This window comes from the organism of the source record quoted next, unplaced genomic scaffold (assembly GCF_019419815.1).
Source record: "Pyrus x bretschneideri cultivar Hongxiangsu unplaced genomic scaffold, Pyrus_bretschneideri_v1 Contig73, whole genome shotgun sequence".
In the NCBI taxonomy this organism is placed as follows: Eukaryota; Viridiplantae; Streptophyta; class Magnoliopsida; order Rosales; family Rosaceae; genus Pyrus; species Pyrus x bretschneideri.
The window spans coordinates 1,431,289-1,448,208 of NW_025999813.1; the positions used below are offsets into that span (position 1 = coordinate 1,431,289).

A 16,920-nucleotide genomic window follows, 5' to 3' on the forward strand; every position below is an offset into this window, starting at 1 on the left:
ATATATTGAAAAGCAACTTCATAGTATAAAGTCATCCATCATCTATACTATAAAGAGGTGTTCTAAAGGTGTTCTAAATATCATATCGTCATCCATAAGATATTCTATAAGAACGAGTTATAAGAAAAATAGTAATAATTCAAAATAGCCTCAGTAAGCATTTTATCTCATAAAACGTTTCATAAAACGTAATCATTAAATCATGTTTTTCATGTATGCATTTCTACTATTAAAACATGCATTTTTAGAAGGGGTCTACTCACAGATACTTAGCCGCTGAAGAATCATGCAAACTAGCAGAGACAAAACGCCACAATAAATTGCCCCTAAGCACATAAAGGGTACAATTAATAAAACTTTACTCAAATGATTGAATTTGGGAAAACGGACGTCAGAAACGAATTCAGGATGTCGAATTACTCTAAGAAAGGTTCTGAGTAAATTTCGTAAAAGTCAATACAAAGAATATTTCAAAGAATATTCCTTGATGAAATATTCCCTAATGGAATTCCCCATAAAGGGTTTGAAAGGTTAAAGGGTTTAGGCTTAGACTTTTAGGTGGGTTGGGTTTAGGGGATTTAGAGTCACGGGCCTAAGGCCCGACTTCCAAATGGCCTAAGGGCCTTAAGCCAATAGGGGTTTTAAGAGAAATGGGCGTAGGGCCCAACAGACATGGCCCAAGGGCCTTTAATAAAATAAAATAAAACAAAACTAAAATGAAAAGGTTTGGGCCTTGGTTTTTAAACTAAAAGGGTTTAGGGCTTTAACATATAAGGCCCAAAGGCCTTTAAAACCAAAAATAAATAAAACAGAAAAATATAGGATTGAGTTGGGCTCGACAGGAATGGCCCGAAGGCCTGGGAGGTTTCTTGGGCAGGGTTCACGTCGGAGAGGAAGGCTAGAGTTTCGACCGGAAATTAGACACACCTTAGACACTCATAACTTTGTCAATACTCAACGAAATCGAGTGATTTAAAAAGAAAATTTATTGTACTCAACGAGACGAAGAAACTGATACCTTGCACGCCGGGCAACTAGCCGTGGTTTGGCCGGAAATTGCCTTGAAATGGGCGGTGCTCGTTGGAAAATTTGGAAAAGCTACTCTGACCTATGTACTGCGATTCACACATATAGACCACTTATAACAACCTTTGATCTAACCCTAAAACACAACCCAAGGGTTTTTAGAAGCTTACCAACGTTGGAAAAATACGAAACACGTCGGAGAAGACGACAAATAGTGATAGCTTCACTGTGGGGCTTCCCATGCACGACCTAGGGTTTTTGGGGCTCTTCCATCCAGGTGGATCACAAAGAAGAGGACGGTGGGTTTGTAGAGTGATGAGAATCGGAGAGAGGGAGTTCGAAAGTGAAGAGAGGGATAAAGGTGAGGGAGTTGTGAGATAAAAGAGAGAGAGAGAAAGACTTTTCAGAAAAAATGAAAGAAAATGAGAAGGAAACCGATGAACAAATCAGGGGGTGGGCCCTTGGGCTCACCAATTAAGACCCAAAAACCATTATTTTAAACAAAAGAAACCCAACCAAAGTAAAAATACAAAAATACCTTTTTCATTCCGTAAAATTCGGGACGGGTTGTTACATGTTACATAATATCTAATATTGCAAAATTGGTTTTTAACACACAATTTCAACAATCTTCCACTTGCACTAAAGCTAATGCTCATAATGACGCACACCAAAACTATCTAGATGTCGATAAAGCAGCTTCTATGTTATCACCTTAATTAGTGATTAGGTTCGCTACATTTTATGCAGCATTAACTCTTAATCCTAAACCACCTTCTTCTTCACAGATTCTATAATCTTGTAATTAACGATGCTTTTTTATTTTTGTTTCGAAGATTCATGAAATCGTAGTTCCTTGGATTGAGCTAATGCCCCATTTTAATCACCTAATAATATCATTAGTGATTCAATAGTAGGAGCATTTACAAGTCCAGTGATGAACTTGGTTATCCAAAACAACTTTTCGATTAGCATTGAAGCAGAATCATATTTTGTTTCTCATACTTTACCTCTCTCTCCCTCTCTCTCTCTCAAACTTTTCTGTCATTTTTTATCTTCTCTCCACTCATCACCTCTCTCCATCCATGACTCCTCACCTCACCACGACCGCCAATTTCTTCCCCTCATGATGTCACCCACTCAAAAACCTCCCACTCTTCTCCTGCAACAGCATTAGCAACCCAACAAATCAACCCTAACACAACCTCCATGCGCTCTCCTCCTAATGCTCACCGCAACAGCGGCGACCATCCCTTCCACTCCACCATGTCGCTCCGAAAATTAAGGCGGTTCAACTAGAACGAACATATTTGTAGTGGGAGCGAATGCGATAATGGTGATACATTCTCTTCGCCGAGGTCGTCCACCTATGGTTCGATTGGCCATGACCAGGTCCTCCATTTTCTCAATTTCTCTCATTTTTTAAATTAATTTTTAAAATTATGAATAATCGTAGCGATAATTCGAAGTTGTTAGTGATTCTGAATTTCCGAGTTGATAGTATTTCGATTTCTAAATCTGATATGTTTTCCTTTCATTCAAGTTCTTCTCGTATGGTTAGGAATCTCACACTCTCTCTACTCAACAATTGTTTAATTTCGAAAATCTAAATTTGCCTCCTACGGTTACTGAAGATGAGACTGAGGAGGAGTTTAAAAACTTCAGTCAAATTATACATGATGAGGGTTGGCAAGGTGCTATTGTCTCTAAAACTATGAACTAGATCGGAGCTAAAGTAGAAATTGGTGCATGCAGGAAATTAGAGTCTACTACGCTTTTATTAAATGTGAAGACATTGCTGGCGTTCACAATGCAATCAAGGTTTTATTTTTTTGTGATAAGTTGTTGATCAAGTTTTTTTCTTAGGAACTTTAACGAAAAGCTCTCGGTACTGTTCAATTTAACGAAAAACTACATTTTAACTTTAAAAAGTCAATCATGGTACTATTCACTTCCAACACATTTTTATCATTTTCGTTAAAGCTCAAAGTTTTCAAACTTTTTTCATTAGTTTTTCTTTTTTTCGTTCGTTTCAAAATGTTCATTGGATTCAGGCAAATTTCCTGTTATTTGTTGAAAGTCTTGTCAGTTCTCATATATAGTTATGCATCTATTGGAGATTCTTAAGGCATACTGCATTTGTCTTTGGGTATTCAATTGTTAGAGAGTTCCCATACTTGCACTATTGTCAACATTGATGAACTATCTGCCTTCGTATTTGCTTTGTTATAATTTTTTGGGTTTGTGCTTGTAATTTGTACTTGTAGACTTAAATATGTGTGGGGTTTGGTGTTGTGGCACTTTTAAGGTAATTTGGTTGCACATGAATGCCTGAATATTTCAATGCTAAGTGTTATTTGGATATTTTGTTGACTATGGTCAGTTATTAGACAATCTCTATGGGATTCGGTATAGAGAATTAAAGATCATTCCATTATTTTTAAGTTAATGTGGATTGATGGCCTGTTGTTTCTTCAGTCAGTTACCTTTATTAGGAGGTTATGTTGTCCTTGGGGCATAATATTAGAATACAATATAACTTTGATTGTAGTGTTTTCCTTTTTTGGGTGTATCTTGTGGATTACTGGTCCATTGCTGTTGTAGTTTGATGTTTAGCATATTATAAATCCATTAAAATCTCTCAAATTCTCAATTGAATCTCTCAAATCCATTAAAATCTCTCAAGTTGATAATTTTGAAATCAAGGATTGTTTGTTTGCTATTGGCCCCCTTAAATCTCCTGGTATTAATGGGTTTCTAACCCTCTTCTTTCAACATTGTTGGAATGAGTGCTAATGATGTCATCACTTTTGTTCAGCATTGTTTTCAGCATAGAGGAATTCCTCATAGTATGACTGAAACGCTTATCACTTTATTACCTAAAGTCTATAATCCAATTTCTATGAGTCAAATTAGGCCCATTAGTTTATGTACTACAATGTATAAAGTAGTGCAAACTTTTGGTTTGCAAACCGCGGCCTATAAGAGCACTTCCAATGTAGGAAGGCGTCCTGGGTAATAGGCAATCCAATCCCTTTAAATAAACAGTGATTACCTACAACGAATAATAACTGCCCAAGTTCATCTCCACTCCTAAATTAAATAGCCCAAGCAATTCATATTAAAATTTTAATATTTTTTTATTTTATAAAATAATAAAAGATAACTTTATTTTTAATTTTGGATAATAATAAAAGATTGGTTGAAAGTATTTGAAAATATTGAAATGTAGTGTGAAGTGGAAGAAAATGGTTAGGTATTTATAGAGAAAAAAAAATTATAATTTTTTATATTTCTATTTAGTTTTTTTTTATTTTTTTTTATAATTTTTAATAATTGCTACAATTTTTTAATAATTTAAATTGTGGTTGACTTCAGCTTTATGTAACATAGGCAGGGTGATGGGCTAGGCAATTATTGCTTGACTTCTCTATCAGGCTCACCTTGGGTCCAATTGCATGGGTGGGTTGGAGTGTTTTGGGGAGGGGGAGAGTGGATTGGGTTGCCAATCCCCAAGCCAATAAGCATTGGTGGAGCTGCTCTAAGAGCACTTCCAATGTGTAAAGGCTCCCCTTAGCAATAGACAATTCAATCCCCTCAAGTGAATAGTAACTGCCTTTAATGAACAGTAATTGCCTATTGCATCTCCACTCCTATACTGAATAGCTCAAGTAATTCGTAATATAATATGGAAATTGTTATTAGTACTCCAAAAATCTCATTTGGCACTCCATATAAAATAATAAAAATAATTTTATTTTTAATTTTGGATATGATTTTAAACCGATCTCGTCATGCCACGTGTTATTATCCGAAAGTACAATTTTTGTGGATAGATTTCAATAAGATTTTTAACCAATTCTGTCATGGGACGTGTCCTTACCTATTTAGAATCGTTGAAAATATTGAAATGTAGTGTAAGATGGGAGAAAATGGTAAGGTATTTATAGAAAAAAAATTATAATTTTTTCATAATTATTTTGAAATTTTTTTGGTTTTTTAATTAATTTTTAAATTTTTATTAACTTAATTAATCTGGACCGTTGGATTACAAAAAATTGAAATCCAACTGTCCAAATTGTGACACATTGCCCACACGCACGTGTTGCCCACGCGATTGACACAAATTTTTTTTTAATAACGTGGCTAATGTCAGTGATCGGGGCTTAGATTTTAGCTTGACCTCTTGGTTGGGCTCCCCTTAGCCCAATTGCCCAAGGTGGGCTGGAAGGGTTTAGGGGGCATTGGATTTAATTTGTTACCAATCCACAAGGCTATTGCCCACAGTCCAAATGCTCTAATGGAGAAGATTATTAGCCCAAATCAAGTCAGTTTTGTTCCTGCGCCGTCATATAATAGATAATATTGTTCTAGCTCAGGAAGTTCTACATAAGTTTAAGCTTGCTAAAGGAAAAAATGGCTTCTTGGTTTGGAAAATTGATTTGTCTAAAGCTTATGACAGATTGTCATAGAGTTCCATTGCTTATGTTCTTTTTTAAATTATATTAATGGAAGCTTACTCTAGGTTATCTTGAGTTGTATAATGCTGTCAATTTCAGAGCTATCGTTAATGGAGAACGTACTGATGCATTTCAACCAGGTTGTCGTATAAGACAAGGTGATCCTCTTTCTCCTTATCTTTTCGTTATTTGCATGGAGAAGCTAAGTCATTTGATTACCAATGAAGTTAATAAGAAAAGATGAAAACCTGTCAAAGTGTCAAGATGAGGTCCTGATATTTACACAAAATTATATCCTTCCTAATAAAGGACTCCTAATATTTACACAATCTACACATGCGCTTTTTAATTAACTCACATTTATACTCCCCCTCAAGTTGGTGCATAGATATCACTCATGCCCAACTTGCCAAGTGAGTCATCAAATGTTCTACTACATACGGCATGAGTAAAGACATCCGCAAGTTGTTATTCAGAATTAACAAACAATATAGATACAATCTTTTTCTCAATAAAATGTCAATCAACCTCCTCATGCTTCGTCCTGTCATGTTGTACCGAATTATCTACTACATCCCTCGCAGACTTGTTATCACAATATAACTTCATAGTCTTCTTTGGCTTGAACCCAAGACCCTAAAGAAGTCTACGTAACCAAAGAATTTCACAAACCCCCTAAGCCATACCCCTATACTCGGCCTCAGCTGATGACTGAGACACCACCTTATGTTTCTTACTTCGCCATGTAACCAGATTTCCTCCAACAAAAGTAAAATACCCAGAAGTGGAATGCCTATCAGTCACATCACTTGCTCAATTCGCATCAGTAAAAGCTTAATCCTCAGGTGCCTATGTCTTTCATACAATATTCATTTCCTTGTTGCAAACTTTAAATATGACAAAATACGCATAACAGCAGCCATGTGATCCACACTCGGTGAGTGCATAAATTGACTCACAACACTTACAACATAGGCAATATCTGGACGAGTATTGATAGGTGCATTATTTATCATATTTTCATATTAATTATCCCTAGGTTTTTTTGAGGAATTGATTATAAAAGCTTTCCTTTTCTCAGTTTCAGCCATTCGGCGCACTTAGAACATTTTTGGTGATAATTCGACTTTTTAGAGAATTTTTTATGCAAGGCCAATTGTGTCTGAATTTCATAATTTCCCATGAAGCCAAACATTCTAGTTTTGCAAATCAATCCTGCAAAAGTTGTTTTCCCGTCAGAACTGCACAGCTGTGGGAGAATGATGATTTGAAGGCTTTCCCGATTTTTCCTAGTGGCGTGCGATATATACTTGGAATGATAAGAGATAAAGCTACGTTTCCCATATGTTTACAAAATTTTCCAGAAGATAAATCGACCTCAAAAATGGCGTGCAAGACAGATGACGTGTTTCCCAAGCCAAGAAGGATTCTTTCCTAGTTTGTGTCATTAATTGTTTATGAGTTTGTTTTATTTAGGAGAATTTATCCCATACCTTTTGGGGTTTTTCTAGTATAAATAAGGTGCCCTAAGCTCTCTCTACAAAGTCTGACATCACCCCACATCCATACTATCATTCACCATCTCCGCAATTTGTGAAGAAAAGCTTAGGGACGTGCTTTGCCATGGATTCGTTTCTATCTTTCTTTTATTTTTATTTCCATATGTAACGAAGTTATTTTCTAAGGTTTATGATGAAGCCATGAGATGAATATTTGCGAAGTACTTTGTTAATTATTATCCAATTATATGCCATGTTATATTCTTAATCTTTGTGGGTATATTTTATTCTAAGTTTGAATTTCTAATGACTGATCACCTTTAGGAATTTTTCATTTATATATTTAGATAAATCTATGAGGATGACCGATCAATTAGGTTTATTGGAGCTAAGGTTAAGAAGAGTAGACAAACTAGTGAGAATGACAAATATCAAGCTAGTCCTACTTGGTTGACATGATTCTTCTATACTTAATGGGTTTTTATGTGTTTAATTGTATGCCTAACCAATAGGATATAGTTATCATGTAAAGATACAAGAGTTGATGCCAGACCACGGAATAATTCGTACCTTAGAAAGAACAACTTTTGACATTGGCATGGTAATTGGATAGTAGTTGGCTCTAGGCAAAGTAAATAGGATTGTTGTTGGTGGATTCATAACCTTAGACTTCCATTGTTTCTCAATTTCTTCTTGTGTCGTGTGTGATTTTAATTAATTGTCTTTTGTTTTTCTTGTTAATTTTAGTCTTAATCAATTAATCAATTATTAAATTCAATCTACCCTTTGTTTGTTTAATTAAGTCTAGCGTGATTAATCGGTTAAGTTGTGTTAAAGCAATCCCCGTGGGATCGACCTCGTATTTACATATATTACTACAATTGATTCATGTGCTTGCGAGTTTGATTTGGTTTAGATTAATCTATTATTTAGGTTGGTTTAAATACACATCGAGTATGAGCCAAATAAATCAGTCTCCCTACCAGTCTCTAATATCTACCCTTATCTACCAGTTTATGATCCGGATACAAACCCAGATGATGTTTTTCCACAATGGGAGTATCCACAGGCTTACACCCCTAGCATACCCGTTTCCTTTAATAAATCCAGAACATATTTACGTTGGGACAAGAAGATACCTTTGGATGAGCGAGCAACTTCAAATCCAAGAAAGTACTTCAAATCCCCCTAAATCCTTCATTTCGAACTCTGCAGCAAGGCTCCTTTGCCATTTTAATATTTTCTCATAATCATCACCTGTTATAATCATATCATGTTCATAGATAATCAGTGCAGTCACTTTATCATGCCTACACTTCACAAATAATGTGTGATCAGGATGACTATGACGATACCCATTCTTCTTCATAGCTTGAGTAAACCTATCAAATCATGCATGAGGTGATTGCTTAAGTCCATAAATTGACTTACGTAATCGACATACACCGGTTTTTCCACCAACATCATAGTCAAGAGGAAAATCCATATACACCTCTTCTTCCAGATGACCATGAAGAAAAGCATTTTTCACATCGAACTGTGTCAATTGTCAGTCCATATTTGCAACTAGAGAAATAAGAACACGTACCGTATTCATCTTGGCTACTGGAGGAAAATTTTCTTGGTAATCCACGTACCATATGTTTGAGTATATCCTTTTGCCACCAACCTTGCCTTGTACCTGTCAATCGATCCATCAGCCTTGTATTTAATTGTAAATACCCAACAACACCCAACAAGCTTCTTTCCCTTGGGTAGCTCTATTATTTCCCATGTATTATTTTTCTATAGCGCCAACATTTCTTCATCCATTGCTTTTACCCATTTTGGATCCTTCAAAGCTTCTTCCACTCAGGTTAGAATCGAAACAGACTCCATACTATTTCACCAACGCTTGCATGATATGTAGTTGGCTATTGGGTACTTCACTTTTCCTTCCGAAGAAAACTTATCACACACCTGGATTTTTGCCTTGGTCACAACTTACATGAACTTACAACATTATTTGGATTAGTTGCATAATCATCTATTATACTTTCCTCAGGTATACTTAGATGAGATGTATTGGACGGCACGGTGGAGCTAGAGAGAGGGTGGCATACTAATAAGCTCGGCAAGAGGTTGTTGTGGCTGGGTATTATATGGTTCAGCAGCAGATGGCTGCTAATCATCACTAATCTAGACAGAAGTTAACCGAATGTCCATGCTGCTCTCGGCAGGAGCTGGTCGAGGCTCTATCTTGTTCTCAGCAAGAACTAGCCGAAACTCTGTAGTGCCTAGGTCAGAAGGTACATGTTGATCTGCTTTACTATTCTCGGTGGCATCACCTGGATATTCTTATCCCCCTGAAATACTTTGATCACAAACTCCTTCCACGTCCAACCAACCAAGATCACCAGCAGAGCTAGTATTCTCCCCCTGGTGATCTGAAGTTGGAATGGACGAAGTATAAAATATTCAGACTCTGAAAAAGTAGCATTCATTGTCATATACATACGTCGAGTTTTTGAATGATAACATTTATACCCTTTTTGCTAAGATGCAAAACCAACAAAGATACACCGAATGGCACATGGATTAAGCTTACTATAGTGAATTTTCTGAATATGAACATACGCAACACACCTAAATACTCGATGGGTGAGAGTATTAGTCAACACCACTGGAGCATGTTGAGTGAGAACTTGGAGAGGTGTTCGAAATTCTACAACTTGGGATGGCATACAATTGATCACATGTATTGCATAAGTGACCACTTGAAGCCAAAAAAACTTAGGCAAGCAATGCACATGAAATTTCAAGAATGAGAGGGTTCTTTCTCTCAGCAACCTCGTTTTGTTGTGGGGTATATGAAGGCACATTGTTTCATGAAGAATTCCTTGATCACGAAGAAACTCAGATAACTCAAAATTAACATATTCACATCCATTGTTAGAGCGAAGAACTTTAACAGTATAGGAATATTTTTTTTAATCATCTGAGAGAAAGAACGGAACACCATACCAACATCACTTTTACTTTTAAGCACATATAGTCAAATCGTAAAGGTGCAATCATCTACAAATGTGACAAACCACTTAATTCCAGATGAAGTAACAACTGGAGATAACCCCCAGACATCAAAGTGCACAAGATCAAATGAAACATGTCTTTTATTCATACTAGGAGAAAACGAAGCACGATGGCTTTTAGCAAGAATACATACTTCACAATGTAAGTCTAATTCACTTATTTCATGAAATAAACTAGGCAACATATGCCTTAAATAACCAAAAGATGCATGGCCCAATCGACAATGCAATAACCATACTTCTTGTAAATTACTAGCACGAGACTCTTGAACCGTATTAGCTCTGCCAAGAACGATGTCATCCACATAGTACAACCCCTCTCTCTTAGTGCCATGCCCAATTATCTCCTCAGTTTGAGTATTATAAAGTAGACAAAAGGACGGATACATTAGCACAACATAATCCAGTTGTTCAGTAACTTGTGGTATAGAGAGAAGACGATGTGATAAAGAGGGGACAAATAAGTTACGATGTAGAGACAAAGATGGAGTAAGATTCACGTTGCTTGCTCCAAGAACTAAGGCAGTGGAACTGTTAGCAGTGGCTATACACTTTCTATGAGGTGTTGTCATATACTGAAACAAATTCTTATCATATGTCAAATGATCAGTTGCATTAGAATCCATAATCCAACCTATATGATGCTTAGTGTCTGAGGCTAAAAGAACACGCCTTATAGTACCTGTATTGGATAAGGATTCACTAGGAGCAACACAGGTCAACAGTGTTTGACTTGGATCTCAAAAACTAGGCTCGGCCTTCTTGGTGTTGGGTGCGGCAATAGCAAGAAAGGCACGACCTCCATTGGTTCCACTATTTCCTCGCTTTTTTGCACATAAGTGTTTCTTCATCTTCGGAAACCAATCGGGTACTCCATGTTTCGCAAAACATGTATCTTCAGTATAACAGGTTTGACCACAGAATGTACACTTCAAATCATCTTTGTTTTCTCAAGTAAAAGGATGAGAATTCGAAGATGAATTTGAAGAGAACGTTGAACGGGAAATGGACGATGGCCGAGACACCATTGCCACAAATGGCGCTCCTCCTTGGTTGCTCATGGTACTCCCACCCATCATAGTGGCATGCCGTTGTGCGATCAAGCCTAACAACAGAAAACACCTCCTTGACATGTGGTAATGGTTGAGTTTGTAAAATATCACTGTGTACCTTATCGAATATATCATCTAATCTTGCCAGGAAGGCGTACATATGATCAAGTTGAATTTACTCTTGAAGGGTCTTTAAATCAATGGCACACTCCATCTTGATAGGCCAATGTTGATCGAGTTCTTGCCAAACGGATTTAAGGTCAACATAAGACGCACCAATAGGACGCTCTTTGTGACGAAGTCAAAATGACTTTACCTTCAACTCATAAATTTGGGAAATATCAAACCCATCATAATACGTGCAAGCAACCTCTTCCCACACTTCCTTAGCCGTGCAAAGGTGGATGAAAAAAACCCATGATAGTAGGATCCATGGAGTTAGATCAACCATCCTTTCATAATTGCATTCCCTATCTCCCATGTTTCATAATCGACACTACCTTCACTAGGTTCCTTGATGCTCCTTGTCACAAACTTCTTTTCCATGTCTAGCTATATGCATCTCCAAGACCTTGGACCAAAGTGGGTAGTTCGATCCATTAAGTTTCACTGTATTCGGTACGGCTGAAGCATCATTCTGAATAACCACTCGATTCAAAACTAGGTTCTTGGTTGTGCTTCGCGAATCACCCTCCAACTTCAGTTTTGGGCTTTCCTCTGAACACTTCCCAATTAGCACAAGGAACTTGGCACAGCACAACAGAAGGTAGAACGCACCTCTGCGATTTCCATAGCAGTACACGGCAAGAGCAGATGCAACTCTTGCAGGAAACAGACACGATAGCAGCAAAAAATTGTTTTTTACGGTTAGGGTTACGGCAAACTAGGCTTGGATGCCAATTAGAACTTTTACAGCTTAATTCTCATTGTATTACATAATCAAAGATATATACACATACAATCCTTGTTCTATAAGGTAACAATAAAGGACACAAAATTATATCCGTCCTAATAAAGGACTCCTAATATTTACACAATCTACACATTCCCTTTCTAATTAACTCATGTTTACATAAGTTATGTGCTTTTTCCAGTGAATTAGTAAATTTTGAGAAGTCAAAACTTTTGTTTTTTCAAATACTAGGAGAAGAGTGGCTCGTAAAATCAGCAGGATATGTGGCTCAAATGTAGCTAGCTCACTTGGGACGTATCTTGGAGTTCTTTTATTGCATAAAAGGGTCAATAAATCAACCTATCAATATGTGGTGAATAAAGTTCAAATGAAGTTGTCTTCTTGGAAGAGTAAAATGTTTTCTATGGCAGGTAGGCTTAATTTAATTAAGTCTATTGCTTCTTCTATACCGGTCACACTATGCAAACAGCTAGCATTCCTATCAGTATTTGTGATTCTCGTGATAAAATCAGTAGAAAATTTCTTTGGGGTAATATGGATAATAGAGCCAAACCACACCTTGTGAGTTGGAACAAAGTTTGTTGTCCTATGATTAAAAGGGGGGTCTTGGCATTAAAAAAGAAAATCAAATGAATAAGGCCCTTCTTACTAAATCAGGTTGCAGGTTACTAAATAAGGACAATGGTCTATGGGCTAATATGTGTAGGCAAAAGTATCTCAAACATGGTGAGGCTGATCATTTTAAAATTAAAGTCTAGAAGGGTGCTTCTTCTTCTTGGAGGAGTATGACTCATGATGTTGAGACTTTTCATAAAGGCCTGAAATGGAGAATTGGAAATGGTCAAAATACAAATTTCTAGTTTGATATTTGGGTTTGAAATGATACCTTGATTAATTATGCTCTACCTTCAGTTCATGGCTTTGATCCAGATTTTAAAGTTGCAGACTTCATTGAGGATGGGTCTTGGAATGTTGATAAGTTAAGTCTTATGATTCCTCCCCAAGTTATAAAAAAAATTCTTTGTATTCTGGCTGCTTTGTCCTGTGGTGGCAATGACTCCATGATTTGGAATGGCACCAATAATGGAGAGTTCAGTGTGAAAAGTGGTTATCTTATGCATTTTCCTAACCAGGAATTTGCTGATAGTTCTTGGGCTTTCATTTGGAAAATCAAGTTGCCTCCTAAGTATAATGCTTTCTTTGGATTTTAACTCATGGTAAGCTGCTGACTAATAAACAACGTTTTAAAAGATAGATGTCTAGAAACACTTTCTGTCAGATTTGTAATTCTGTAGTGGAGAATATTTCACATGTTTTCTCAAGTTGTCATGCTGCTATTTGGAGAAATATTTTCTTTCCACATCATCTTCATTGGAACCAATTTGATTCCTTTTTTGGTTGTGTGGGGGCAAATTTAAAATGCAATGATCCGCATGAGCTTGGGTTATCTTGGAATCTTGTTTTTGCTGTAGCCTTATGGTTCATATGGAAGTGGAGGTGTTATGCTATTTTTTGTCCTAATTTTATTAAACCTCCGGATCCAAAGAAATGTATCTTGGAGTATTCTACTGAATGACTCAAAGGTAATGCTAGCATCTCAAGTAAACTCAACCGTGTGCAGTTTCTCTTAGCTTGGGTTCCTCATCCGTCTGGGACCTTTAAGTTAAATGTGGATAGTGCTGGGCTTGGTTCTAACAGGGTGATTGGAAGTGGAGGATTAATTAGAGACTGGCATGCTAACTGAATCACTAGTTTTATTGCTAGGAAAGGAGTTTGGGAAGTTCTCCATGCTGAGCTTTGGGCTTCGTTTTATGGGTTGAAGGTAGCTAAAGCTAGAAATTTTTCTCATCTTATTGTCGAGGCTGATTCTGCTTTGGTGGTCTCACTCATTCATGGTTCACCTAGCCTTATTAATCATCCTCTCTATGGTCCTATCTCGGAGTGCAGAAGTTTGATCATAGAGAATTAGAGTTGTAATGTGTAACATGTTCATAGAAACCGTACTTTTGTAGCTGACGAGTTAGCCAAATTGAGTTTAAATAGCAAGATAGAGTTTTAAGAATTTGCGGAGCCTCCTCCTTGTTTAGTTCAAACTTTTTTGGATGACTTCTCTGGAGTTGCTGCAGCTAGATTAGTTGTTCCTTAGTGTTTTCTTTTTCTTCTTCAATGTTACCGGAAAAAAAAAAAAAAAACAAGAAGAAGATATTTCTTTTCTTTTTATTTTTTTTAATTTTAATTATTTGAGTTTAATGGGTTTTTTATTTCAGTGTTCTTCCTTTGGAAACATATGACGTTTTGGATTCCGCGACATTTCGCCAATACTTTACGTTGTCTCGCGTGCGCGCGCGTGTGTATTGAACTATGGGATACACAAGGAAGGTGTGGGAAGCTCCCATCATGTGGGAGCCCTTTCTGCAAGCCAGACATTGATCCCAATCTGGGTTAATCTGTAGAGAAAATTGTAGGATTTGTCCCTTAATTTTAACCCAATCGCAGCAATGGTTTATCAACTAAAAATTCATAATCATTAATCCCTTAACTCATCAAAATGTGCAGCTATGATCATTTTCGTCAACTTCGTTAAATTTCCGTCAAAACGAGTCATGTTGAAAGGACCATTACTACAATTGGGTTAAAGTTGAGGGACCACTACTCTAGTTGGGTTAAAATTAAAGGACTATTTCTCCAATCATAGGTTAAAGTTGAGAGACTATTTTTATTATGTTTCTCATTTGTTTTTTCATATTTGCCCCTTGATTTAGCCTCACGTGCTTGACATGTAACTTGTTAACAGAAGTTGTAACGGAGTTACGATACGTTTCGATGAGTTAAAGGATCAACGTTCATGAAATTTTAGTTTGAAAGACCATTACTCTAATTGAATTAAAGTTGAGGATCATTGCTACAATTTCCTCTAAATTCTGTGTTGACTCATTGATCGAGTAAAATAGAAACCCTTGCGTGTGGAAGGTTGTTTTGCGCCTTTTAGTTGGGAAGACCACTGTTCTTCTGTTGCTTTACACCCTTTCATGCTTCAAATTTCATTGAGTTTCTTGCCCTTTTTGTCTTTGAGTGGAAAACCAAAGCCAAACCACATTGTTGTTTTGTAATGTGTTTGTTATTCTTCCTTGCGGTTTGATATACTGATTAATTAGAACCTTAATCCTTGGGTTTGTGCACACCATTCCTTTCTGATCAGCAAGGACTTTCATAGATGAGTCCGTCAGAGTTTTGCTTGTTATTCATCAGCTTTTTTCCAACAGAAGATTAAACTTTTCCCGTATCCTTGGTCATGGTTGCTGAGGACTGTTTTGTTGGTTTTTCGTTATTAGATGAGGACGTTGGTGGTTGAATTTTTTGTGTGCATAGTAATTAACCTATGTTACTGTATCTGCTCCGCTTAAAGCCTTGTTTTTCATTTTCTTTTGGTATCAGGCAGAGGATATCCGTAGAGAAAGTGGAATCCAAAGCAAGTGAAAATAGCATAGTGGGAGCTCAATTTAGTTTTAAAACGCCGCCAGGTCTTGTAAGCTACTTGGTATCTTGGACCTCCAGAGCCTTTCCGAATTTTGAGCTCCTTGATACTTCAAGTATTGAAAGAACAGATGATTATCGAAAGGTGGAGCAGGACTACAACTCCTTGATACTTCATGCATCAGCTGCTGCTGCTATGGATGCAACTCGGCTTTCTCAACTTGTTTTCAACAATGAGAATTCATATTACTTGAATAGGAGGAGCAGGACTACAACTCCATTCAACTAGAATTTTTGGGCGACTGTATCGCCAGATTAGAGATGCTTGTGATGAAGAAGTGGCAACCTTTCTAAACTGGATTATGCTCCGGATGACATCCCATATGATATGAAGGAGCTTGAAGCATTCGTACAACACTCTTAGGAAAGAATTCAGGCTAGTTTTCGAGAAGTTGGACTCGAATAATGAACGACTTAGTGATGATGAGAAGAGTATGATGTAAGAGCAGAAGGCATCAGCATGATACTAGGTAACTTACCACCCGAAATGGGTTGAAAAGTCAATGCATTTGCAAGAGCCCGATGTTCCTGGGGATGCGGCGATGCTGAGCTTTTCCTGGATTTCAGCTGACTACCTTGCTCGAATCAAGATTAAATGCCATGGAGTGGAACATATTGAGTCTGCAAAGCCGATTAACTCTTTGTTGAGGTACCTCGCTGATCAGATATGACAACCATTTGAAGACCTTAAGAGCTGTGACCTTGTGGCTTTCCGAGCATCTTAAGCCGTTGAGAGTTGTCGGTCTCCTGTCTCTCCGTCAAACTTCATGGCGGTCAAGGCCATTCTGCCAATTTCATTAGGTCAACTTTTATGTTTTATGTTCTGTTTCTTGATTTCTCCTTTGGAAATATGACTTGTTGAAACTACAAGTTTATTGCTTGCTTGCAATTAAAATGCCTTTTGGGGTTGACTGCAAAATTGTTTGTTGCTTTGGATCCTCTCTGCCACCATTCAAACAGCCTGCTAGTTGATATCTTCAGAGATAAACTGAATATAATTTCTGTGTTTCTACCTTTAGAGTCTTTAATTCCGGAATTTAGCGATTTAAAGGTTTCGGTTTTCTGTTCAGTGTTCACCAAGAAAAAAAAGGGTTTCAGTTTTTCGTTTCTTTGACGGAATTCGATGCTGTTTTCCTTCAAAATTCATCTGTCACCCCTGTAATTATCAAACATTTAGTGTATAATTCATCTTTATTCTAACAAGTACTCACTCCAACTGGACTGTACTCTAAAAATGGACTAATAAAGCAGTACATTGAAAAGTTGTAGCTCCACATGAATGAAAAAGTGTAGCTCTAATGAACGAAAATCGCAGCCAACCTAAATGAAAAATTGTAGTTCCACATGCATCGGTTCTTAGATTTG

At 37.1% G+C, this 16,920-nt stretch overlaps 1 protein-coding gene across 5 annotated transcripts; it reads left to right on the plus strand.

Annotated features, from left to right (window-relative positions):
* Positions 1–2,061: 2,061 nt before the first annotated feature.
* LOC125472755 (RNA-dependent RNA polymerase 6-like) lies at positions 2,062–16,567 on the plus strand. 5 transcript variants are annotated; one of them, XR_007254661.1, is made up of 3 exons: positions 2,062–2,418; positions 5,586–5,644; positions 15,457–16,567. XR_007254661.1 is itself a non-coding variant. In XM_048574550.1 (2 exons), the coding sequence occupies exons 1-2, from the start codon at positions 2,360–2,362 to the stop codon at positions 15,782–15,784; spliced, it is 387 nt and encodes a 128-aa protein (XP_048430507.1). In that variant the 5' UTR covers positions 2,062–2,359; the 3' UTR covers positions 15,785–16,567. The 5 variants fall into 5 exon arrangements, 1 of the variants encoding a protein (XP_048430507.1); XR_007254662.1 differs by lacking the exon at positions 15,457–16,567 and adding an exon at positions 9,030–9,177; XR_007254663.1 differs by lacking the exon at positions 15,457–16,567 and adding an exon at positions 7,999–8,692.
* The last annotated feature ends 353 nt before the right edge of the window (positions 16,568–16,920 follow it).

Excerpts from the sequence above, each read along its gene's own strand:
- LOC125472755 (XM_048574550.1), top strand. The coding sequence starts at position 2,360 with ATGGTGATACATTCTCTTCGCCGAGGTCGTCCACCTATGGTTCGATTG. Across the intron at positions 2,419-15,456 it reads GTTCGATTGGCCATGACCAG|GCAGAGGATATCCGTAGAGA; the intron begins GTCCTCCATTTT and ends TTTTGGTATCAG.